The 10,810-nt window shown below is 46.4% G+C and overlaps 1 protein-coding gene across 4 annotated transcripts in view; it reads left to right on the top strand.

Annotated features, from left to right (window-relative positions):
• The first annotated feature begins 293 nt into the window (after positions 1–293).
• The window catches only part of nectin1b (nectin cell adhesion molecule 1b), a 134,929-nt gene continuing 124,412 nt past the window's right edge, over positions 294–10,810 (top strand). The window contains exons 1-2 of one of the 4 annotated variants that reach the window (XM_053872179.1): positions 294–310; positions 2,186–2,872. In XM_053872179.1, coding sequence (XP_053728154.1) covers positions 2,818–2,872 — 55 coding nt within the window. In that variant the 5' untranslated portion in view covers positions 294–310; positions 2,186–2,817. Of the gene's footprint in view, positions 311–2,183; positions 2,873–10,810 lie in introns of those variants that run through there. The other 3 variants (XM_053872178.1, XM_053872177.1, XM_053872180.1) reach the window with 3 other exon arrangements.

Below are 10,810 nucleotides of genomic sequence, written 5' to 3'. Positions count from 1 at the left end.
CTACACTGATGTGTTATGCTACATGTCACGAAGAAGAGTCGATGTTTCTGCCTAACAAATATAAAAGGTAAATTTTGAGGAATTTAAGGAACAATGTAGTTCACATGCCAGTCCTGTGAGTGGCGCTGTAACCTGAAGAACTAGGGACTCAACTGGAGAAGGCTGGGAGCACTGTGAGGATTATGTTCTTTGGTTCCTCCAGTGCTTTCAACACCATCCAGGACACTCTGCTGGGGCACTAGCTGAGTCATGCTGGTGAGGACCACCACCTCATAAGCTGGATACTGGACTACCTGACCAATAGATCAAAGTATGTCAGGACCTCCTTCTCTTCTCTTCTCTTCTCTTCTCTTCTCTTCTCTTCTCTTCTCTTCTCTTCTCTTCTCTTCTCTTCTCTTCTCTTCTCTTCTCTTCTCTTCTCTTCTCTTCTCTTCTCTTCTCTTCTCTTCTCTTCTCTTCTCCTGTCCTCTCCTCTCCTCTTCTCCTTTCTTCTCTTCTCTTCTCCTCTCCTAACACTTGTGTTAGTATCATCACAGACTGTTTTCAGTCAGTGTTCTATTGGGGTCAGAAAGTGGGTGTGTCAGAAAAAGTGCATGAGCAACAGCAAGTTCACAGCTTCATCTTTATTAGCAGAAGGTGCTAACAAGGTGAGCGGCTACAAGGATGTATGAAAATGGGGTGAGCTTTTTTTAAAATCTGGATTTCAACGACTGAAACACTGAAGCTGCTATTGAATGCTCAACTTGGTAAAATGTTGGCTACATCTCAATAATGATCCACACTCCAGGTTGGTAAATCAAGCCACAGAATACTCTCTTTAAATTGACTTGATTTACTATATGTGTGTTGAATCTTGTTCCACATAAATCAGTTTTCATCTGCCACTTTAATACACACTATTGTTGTTGCACATTTTTTGGTTTCATCAAGTTTTGGTCTTGTCCTGTTCATGGTTTGTTCGTGAAACAGTGAGAGAATCAGAATCAAATTTATAGCCATAGTCAGTGGGGAACTCACCAACTAAGAAAGTGTTTTGGAATAAAGTGTAATAAAATAAAATAAAATAAAATAACAACAAGGCTGTTCACGAATTGAACAGTCTGACAGCCGAGGGGAAGAAGCTGTTCCTGTGACGGGAGGTTCTGGTCTAGATGGACCGTAGCCTCCTGCCAGAGGGAAGAGGAGCAAACAGGGTGCAGGGTGAGAAGGGTCGGCTCTGATCCGTCCTGCACGTCTCTGGGTCCTAGAGGCATACAGGTCCTGAAGAGGTGGCAGGCTGCAACTGATCACCTTCTCAGCAGAACATACAATGCGCTGCAGTCTGGTCTTGTCCCTGGAGGTGGCGCTGTTGTACCAGACAGTGATGGAGGAGGTGAGGATGGACTGGATGATGACTGTGTAGAACTCCACCAGCAACTTCGTCGGCAGTCGTAGTTTTCGTAGCTGCCTTAGGAAGAACATTCTCTGCTGGGCCTTCCTGATGGTTGGCTCCCATTTGAGGTCCTCAGTGACATCGTTGGTCTTAGTTGTGTCACAAAGAGACAGCATAGTCCTTTGTTGTAAAGTGGAACATGGGGCTGGAGAGACCACAGTTGGTCTCTCCAGTTGGTGCAAAATTGTCGCTCAAAGCGACAATAGAAGTTGTTGAGGTCCTGAGCAAGTGCGAGGTTGTTGAGAGTGTGGGGGGCACGTGGCTTGTAGTTAGTGAGCACCTTGAGCCCTCTCCACACCGCAGCCGAGTCATTGGCTGAGAACTGCTGCCCAAGTTTGTCAGAGTATGTGCAATGCACATGTGCATGTAGAAACTTCCACCCGTTTTTTTGGGGAAATGATTGATTTTAAATTTTGTATTATCATAATTGCACACTGTTATGGCTTTAAAAAATGGTTTCACGCGCTAAAGATGAAATACATTCATTTTTAGCTCGCTTTTTTTTTTATTTAGCTCCTCTGACATTATTATTTACTTGTGCGCCTGGTTACTTAGCTCGTTTCATCAGTTTTAAAGCAACTTATTTTCTGTGTAGGTCGTTTGCCGTCATATAATCGGGCAAAAAATAGTTTTGCAATTCTTAATCGAGGTGGCATTTAATTGAAATGATTCAATTTTAGGAAGTTCCGGTCACTTCCTGTGCCGTACCGTGTTTGTTTTCTTCCTCCCAAGCGATGCGTTTGTGTGTTGCAGGACAATCCAGACTCCTCCCTCCACACAACGTCACCAGATCCCGATCTCTCCCGGAGCTTCTGGGAGAGTCAGTAACACTGAGGCGGCTGAGCGGCGGGGAGCTTCGCCAAGCGGGACAAAGCTCCGTTGTGTTTCATCCGAAAACCCGAGCAACTTCGGATCGATTCATTTGTCCGACTCCGATCAACTTCGCCGGTCCAGCAGGGAGGAGAAGGGGGCGAACGCACGGAGCTAAAACAAGGGAACGGTGTCAAGTCACTTGCGGACAGAAGGCGACATATCTGTGGACACACTCTTCCAAGTGTTGGAAAGTTCCCCGGGAGGACCCCCACTCTCTCGCCGGCCTCGTTGCGTGTGACGCGGGGAGAGTTGTGCAGCAGCAGCAGCTCCGGTGGATGGAGCAACAAAGGCTGGATCTATTTCCCCACGCGTGCTTATTCCGAAACACCCCATTTTAAACAGATACTAATCTACCCTGCAGCCCTTTCGCGGATCGGGAGACCGCATCTCAGCCGAGGTCGCCGCTTAGATTGGTGCTCCGAGCAGCGCACGTCGACTTTTGCGACTTGGAAGTGGAATTTGCAGAAGTTGCGGGCTTTTCTCAGCCTCCATCCGGATAAATCGAGGGTGCCATGGCGGTGTGTGTAGGGATGTGGATGCTGCTGCTGCTGGCGCTGCACGTCCAAGGTAAGAAAACACACTTCCACACGCACACGCACACGCACGGGATGTGTCTGATTCACCATCTTCTCGTTGTTAATGCGCGTGCATTTTACGCACGCACGGTCGGATTGCTCTGCGCGAGCCTTCCTTCTGATGTGTACAAATATGCGAGCGAAAATCCTCCGCTGCAGGACACTGAAGTTTCCTGCAGAAATATTGAACTTACTCGAGCAGCAGGCAGATGGCGATATGAGCGAAGTCCTTCCGACGTTGCTGCGCACACTATCCTCCACCGTGTCCTTGGATAGCGCCGTCCAAAAGTCTACTATGGTGGGTGGGTGTGTTTAATATGAAGCTCCCTGGTGTTGTCACATTGGAGTCAGTGATCACTAACATCTGTCGGCTGCAGAGCAGCGAGGAGAAAATCCCCTGCAAGCAGAGAAGGAAGATCAACAGAGAAACTGGTTTGGAAAATTGCAACTGGAGCTGTCACCATGTTGACATATATTAGAAGTCAAATTACCCCAGCTGAGGGCGGATCACAAGTGCTTCACCTTAGTTCATTCCATACGCTCAGTGTTCTGTCAGCGTTGGCTACCTGCTTCCAAAAAATGCAGTAGGGATGAACGCGATGGAAAATCGCAAAGTGATCGGCCTCCTGCGTCGTTCGCGCGTTATTGGCTGCCAGTGGAGAAGCTGCTCCGTGCCCCTGCCCCCAGCCACCTCTCTGACTCACAGATCTCAAGTCAAGCCCAAGTCCATTGTCTCCACAGTGAAAATGGAGTCTGCTGTAGAATTCTGGGTTTGTTACTAGAGTTGGATGATTCAGAGTCGTGACGCACCACTGTTGCTTGTGCGGTAACGACCATTCACTGAGCATTAAGTTTCTGGGTTTGCTTTGTTGCGCTGACACTTGGAGGGCGCCAGGTCTGCGAAAGAAACGCGCCATTGCGACATCCGTGTAGGTAAAGGAAGTGGACATTGGTGACTGGCTTTTGCGAGAGTCATTGATAACCTAGCTGAACATAGTGGCTATGTTTATGTCATACAAAAGCTGGGCACTAAACCGCCGAAATGGAAAAACACATTGCTCAATAGTCATAGCATGACCAAGGTTACCAACTGGGTGCCGGGAACATGCATCCATGCCGAGCCAAGCCGTTGTTTTGGCTCCTGTTTGCCTGTAAACGTACAGTATTTTGCTTTGGCGACAGCCAAACCTCATCATTTGACAACACAAATGAATGAAGTAATTCCCATGATGACACACTTAATGTGGCGCTGAAAAGGGCAAACTGCAAATGAAAGGTCAATGAAGTTGCTTGATCAAGCGGTTACGTCGTAATTGTTCTTGATGATGTCATACTGTATTTCTGATGAGGCACAGCTGTCAAACTGGAGCCCCGGGGGCCAAGTCCCGCCCACCACATCCTCCTTTATGGCCCTCAAGGGGTTCGGTGCTTGAGCTTTGACACTCCTGCGATCATGCCATGTTCAGTCAACTGGCATGTTCAGGGTTAATGGATCCATTTACGCTCCATTATTTCCTGTGTTGTTGAGAATCCTCAAACTGCATCCTGCTCATTGAGGTCCGCATGCTGGTGTTAGCACGTTTGGCTCTCACTCATGGGTGTGTGACGGTGCACACACAAAACCAAATCTCTAACATTGATTTTTGTCCTCCTGAATAAAAGCCAAACGTGCTCATGCCTGAGTCCAGTGCTCCCTGCGTGCTCATCCGTAATCCCGTCTCGGCCAGAGAATCTCAAAATGTCCGCCTGCATGTTTGTGTGTAATTCTGATGCGATGGTGATGTGGGTCTGGAAATATCCTCACTCAGCCCCGAGAGCATCACTTGGAGTGTCCGTGCTCTTGTTTACGCGGCATAAAAGCGCGAGCAGTGGAGGGTCGGAGGATGTCAGGTCTTGTTTATGAACAGCAATGATGACCTACTTCGGGGATCGACGTGTTTACCAGCCTTTCTTTGCTCTTCCAAAGACAACTGGCTGTGAAAACTGCGGTTGGGAAGCGGCGATGCTGGTCGCTGACCTTGTTGAGAGACAGCTTATGGCGTCATGTGCTTCAGACTGATTGAATACTTTGATCAAACGCAGCGTCTGATTTACATTGAGATGATCCCTCTGCTTGTGGAGACGATCAGGATTAACCGGTTCCCCCTGGGATCCACGTCGGAAATCTTTTGAAGCTGCTCGATCAAGTCTAACAAAATTGAGCTTTTGCACAAAAGCTTACTTTATGGCTGCGGACGTGTTGGTGAAGGCGTTTTGACTTTCCCTGCTGGCCCAGCTGTTGCTGCGACTCACTTTTGACATGCAAAAACAAGAATCCGCTCTTTCACCTTCGGGCTAAAGGTTAAAGCAATAAATGCCCGGCGCCTTTTAAGACTTAATTGACATACAACGCCTTCCAGACTCTTCCCTCATTATCAAGTGGGAATGTTCCGGGACAAGTAGCTGCACACCCGGTCGCAGTTCTGCCTCAGCCATTTGTGCTCGCGGTTGTAATCAGCATTTGTTGGAACAACAGAGCCAAGATTACGAGCAGATGATCACACGGAAAGAGCAGCAGATGAGATTCTCTCCTCCAAAGCTGCCTCTGTGTGGAACTGTGGCGTGTAAATCCAGTGAGCTACCGGTCTGTGGCCCTCGCCCCTGATGCCTTCAGGTGTCGCTCTCACCGGTGAGGCTCTCCGGCCACCGCTTCCTCTTCTCTGCTGGATCAGGAATGAGGGACGAAGCAGGCGGCTAATATTCACTGCGAACTATTACCTCAGCACGGAGTTGTCGTCCCGTCATGTGACCACATTTCGACTCATCCCCACAACAATGCAGCCGCGGTGTTTTACACATCACTGCTCTTGGACTGAACGTGATTGGTCCAGTTACCGCAGCTGTTTGTGCAGAAGGGCATTAAAGCTCAACGAAGAATTCATGCGGCAACTAGGTTCTCTCTCCTCACCGCTTTGGTTCTCGCGAGTCATGACGTCAGCCTCAGTGTGACCCACGAGACAAGCGCTACAAGGGAGCGTCGCCGCTCGCAGAATCTCTCCACTAGGTGCTTATTGTAGTGATGAAATGTTTTCTTTTGTTGTCATTAAGTGTGTTTCCGAACTACCATCTCAAAACGACTCATTGCAGATTATAAGCCTGGGAACCAACTGCTTTTTAGAAGAAGCTTGGGTGGCGGGAGGCTTGGGGGCCACATGGGACCCCACTCCCTCCTGGGAGTGTCAAATTACTAATTACTTGTCAAGATGCCGACTATTTACCTGATCAATGTGAGCTATTTCTAGGATTTTTTCTTTGTTTTTTTCTCGATTTGGGAAGTTAACAGCAACTCTTTATGGAAACTGTTTTTTGACAGTAAACGTGATCAGCTTTGTTTGTGACTCAAAATTTCACATTTATCCCTGCCAGCTCACTCTCACTGTTGGACTAAGTAGAAAGAATAGAAAGGTTCGGGATGGTGCCGTTGTTAGCTGTTACCGAAAAGTGTGCATATACATCAAACCAACTTACAGATAAAACACAGCATGTATGCCACTATCAATGGGAGAATTCCACAGTTTTGTGCTATTTTTAAACTAACGCACTGCCACTATTCCTTCTTCCCATCCGATCTGAGATGAGCTACATCACCCTCTCATCTTGCGGAATGCTATTTGGTTAGCATGTAGCATTGCGAGTGAATTCAACAGGATCCAGACCTAAGTTGGAAGTGACCCAGCACTTAGACGTTTTCCCCATGTTTCACATGTAGTTAGCGGCAAGTATGGTCGGACAAAATTTAAAAAATAAAACATGATTTTCAAAGTGGATAAAATGGAGGGCAGTAATGTGTATTACTGTGCCGCTGTCAAAAGTGCTCCATACTGCAATTCCAGCATAACTTACTTAAGTCCGTTTTGGATCCTAATGAAACCGCTAGCAATGTCACTTGCCAAGCAAATAACACTGTGCCGTGGAAACATGAGAGCAGGAGGTAATGAACATGTTTCATTATGGAATAAGAGCGCCATGTTTCCTTTAAGGATAATGTCTTACTCATGTCTTTGTTTCGCCATGAGACTACAGTTGTTTCAGGTTGAGAGATGTGTGCTTCCATCCTGTTGCTCACAAATGTAAACCAGATATTCTGAAGCTAGAGTGATCGTCGCAGCAACCTCACCAACACTGTTGAGGGTTTAGACTATCACATGCTTCCTTGATGGGGTCTAGTAGAAGATCACCTGAGTGTCCTCAGAGCATCCTCATGCACCATTAGCCTGGCAGCTAGTATCAAGGGAGGGCTCGGGGAAACACAGAAAGAGTGTTTGTCAGTGAAAGCCAAATATTGATCTTGCTTGAGAATGAGCTCTTTAATAACTGAAATAACAGATAACATGCTCTGTGTTGAATTTCAACTTGAACTGAACGCCACTTCAAACAGCTTCCTCCACTCGACCGTCAGTATCTCAATATATGTGTTTTTGGAGACTGAATTCCATTGTTTAGTTGAACATCAGGAAGAATGCAGCCTTATGATTGGTCCATTTATCCAGGGGCCAATTGTCTAGCGCTTATCCTTCTTGAATGTTGTAGCCACCTGACTATCTCGGCTAGGAACAGGCTTTTAGCTAGGAGGGCGTCTGGGCGTCATGACGCCTGATTCTCGACTGTAGCTTGGGCGCCAGATGCCGCCATATACCAGCGTAATCTGGCTACGAGAATCAGGCATCCATTTTTTCATGTTTTGGAGACGCCCAGATGTCCTCCTAGCTAAAAGCCTGGCTAGGAAGATGCTAACCAGTGCCAATGAGACAGTTTTATATCACCTTGTTGCTTTCAAATTCAGAGTCAGGAAGAATTCCTTTTCTTCCATCTATATAGTTTGGTTTTATCATTTTCTGGGGAACTCAGTCGCCATCAGGCTAGCTAGCTACATGCTGTTTAGTTGATGCAGAGGGTTTAACACCAGTTTATCCCCCAGTTATGGGAGAGCTGAGCATGCTCAGTACAAGCAGGATGCCATGCATGATTGAATATGTCTTTCACGTGTGGTCACTGGGCAATAATGCGTGAACTACTGACATGTGCTGCGTGTTAGCATGCGAGCTGGCGGCCCTAAGTGCTGCCACTGAAGGTACTTGAAGGACAAATGCAAAAGTTTCCCTAGATGGAGTCAGCAGACCAGTCTTTGTTGGGAAACTAATTCCCACTTGTCGGCCAGCTGTGATGTCGTGGAAAGAGAATGTTGGGTCTTGATAGTGGGATCTGAGAGGGCCGTGATGCCGGCTCCTTCAGGGACGTTGCTCGCTCTGTCCTGGCTGCTGTGATGGATGGTGGAGAGCACAGTTTTGAGAGGAGCTGACAGCAGATGACGCTTCACATGGCCGGCGAGCGCTCACTCTGGCCACTCTCCTCCGCTGCTCTGCGTTAATTACAACATATTTTTCGGAAAGTTTCCGCTCCTTCCCAGAAAACTTGGATTCAGAAGCAAACCTTTTGAGCTTCTGTGGTCTATGAAAAACAGTTGAATAAAACATGATGATAAGCACTGAACCTCACTAATGGAAAGGTTACGTCCAAACTGGAGCGCTCCCTGGAAGAGTGCACAAATTGTATTAAAGAGCAAATGAATGCTAAATTAGCTTCATCTTTCAAAGGTTAGAAAACGGAGTTTTAAACATGCAACTGGAGGATGAACTGGGAGGGGCAAACGTCGTGGGCTTGTTACGGCTGGAGACGGTCACGTTTGTAGATCCAGACGTGGTCAAGACTTTGTCTGAAGGTGATCCTGAAAATCTTATTCTGTTCTTTCCATCTCACCCCTCTGCATTCATTGGCTCTAAACAATATTAATTTCTTTATTTAAAGTTGAACAATTCCACTCTTCTGTAAGGTTTATAGTAATGTTTTCCCTCGATAACTTCTCTTCACCATGTCACCGTTCTTGAAGCACCAAGAAATAATCCTCCACTTTCATTGGTGACAAGGGTCGACTCCTTTGCTCACTATCCGGTCGGCTGGTGACCCAACCGGACCGGTTCAACAGAAGCGGACGTGATTTTGACTTTCCTCCCCATGTGTCACACGTTTCCTCTTTATTTGATCATTTCTTTGTTCACCATGAGCAGAAACACGGCCGGTGTGATCCGAAGTCTGCATATAGTGTTGAAGTTTTCAGTTCTTTTAATGTGTTGGGGAGCAAGAATAGAACTGCAGTTTGCAGGGAGTCTTCAACCGAACTGTGCAGTCCCTCCTCCTCAGCCTGTTACATAATGGCAAATTGTGATTATGTTTTTTTTTTATATTATTCTCATTATTTGAAAAGTCTATGATGTTAAAAAAATATTAAATAATCTTAACATTAATTTCTTTGACAAACATGTTATTGACTATTTCTACAACATTTTTGGATATTCATATTTTGGTTTTATATTTATATATATATATATTTGGTTTTATTCGGTATTCAGCCAAGCATTTCAAATTTGGCGTATCCCTAAGATATATATATATATATATAATTACTTAGACTACAGATTTCAGATTATTTTGACTACTTTTGTCTCATCCATTCCGACAGCTCACAGTGGAATAAAGTATGCAGTCAAAACTATCCTGCTGTAATTACTGTTGGTGTTTGCTCTCTGTGACCTCCTCATGAATTGACTTTGTGCTCCAGTAGTGTTTGTTGTCTGTTCCTGCTGCTTGTGTCAGATGTGTGCTTAATGACGGTTCTTATTGAGGAACTTGTTTGGTAACCAGATCAGACCCAGTAAAACAGTATTCCAGGCTGCCCAGCAGGCCTGTTCTCAGCAGTTAAAGCACATGCGGGGGATCATTCCACTGGTGTTTCGGTGCTGAGGTTCAAAGCCCTCGCCTGCCCCTCGGCCGTGTCTCGCCCCACCGTGTTAAATCAGGACTGCAGTGACAATTTTACACTCGATATTCTTTGTTTCGGTGCGGAACGTAGACTCGTCAATGTGAGGAAATCAATACGGACGGATCATATCTGGCCTTGAGCCTCTTTGATTTAACATTAATCTGCTGTTTGATTTCCTAGACGAAGGATTTGATGGTTAAACTCCGGCGGATGAGAGCGGCCACCGCTCTTGCTCCGCTTCCTTCAGCCATCCGTCACGTCGCAGCGCCGCCGCCTGCTGATGGGCTTATTACGGCTCCCGATGATGATGTAGAGCTTCTTCGGCCGAACACTAAATCTCACATGCTGGATGGATTTTGACAGTCTGCACTGTTTTATGTGACACGGACTTGGCTCGATCAAAACGGCTAGACTTTTCCGAGAGCTGCTGAATCGCTCCGTTTCCATGGCGACTTCTTGTAACATAATTATGGGGGCGGGTTTATTTCGCCTCCTCGTGTTGGCCTCACTGTGTTGACAGTAGATGTAATGTTAATAAAACTTCATTTCACCTTAGCAGTTGGAGCCAACAACATCAAAAGACTCGCTCAAACAAAGCCACGGGGACTTGTTTCAGCTGGGGGCCGCGCTGGACAGCTCTCCTGTCCGCCACAGTTTCCTGGACTACTGTATCTGTGGCGGCCTCCTTGACTAAAGCTGCTCCCTGTCTGGAATCGTCTTCATTGGGACCGAGAGTATCAGCCGCTCTTCGGTTTAACACTTTGCCAATTGATCGGTGATAGCTTATGGGGGGCGGGCTGCGAGCGCCCCCTAGAGGGCCGCTAAAAGTTTTTTTGTTTTACACCTTTGGGCCGTGAGGGCTGCGAGATGCTCAGTTTTATTACATTAGCCACATAAGGTGGCAGTAGTGTGTCACCAAACTACTGCCCCCAAAACAGTAAAAACTGTTCATGAAAGCACCTGTTGAAGCAGTTTGAAAATGACATTTTATGGCTATACTTTCATTTACACTTTACTTGTAACTTCTTCTGAGTTTTAATATGTGAAATATTTGATTTGAATTCTATGATATTT

Source organism: Synchiropus splendidus, chromosome 8, assembly GCF_027744825.2.
Source record: "Synchiropus splendidus isolate RoL2022-P1 chromosome 8, RoL_Sspl_1.0, whole genome shotgun sequence".
NCBI lineage: Eukaryota > Metazoa > Chordata > Actinopteri > Syngnathiformes > Callionymidae > Synchiropus > Synchiropus splendidus.
Note: the sequence above shows the minus strand (reverse complement) of the source record. Positions and strands in the feature narration are given on the sequence as shown.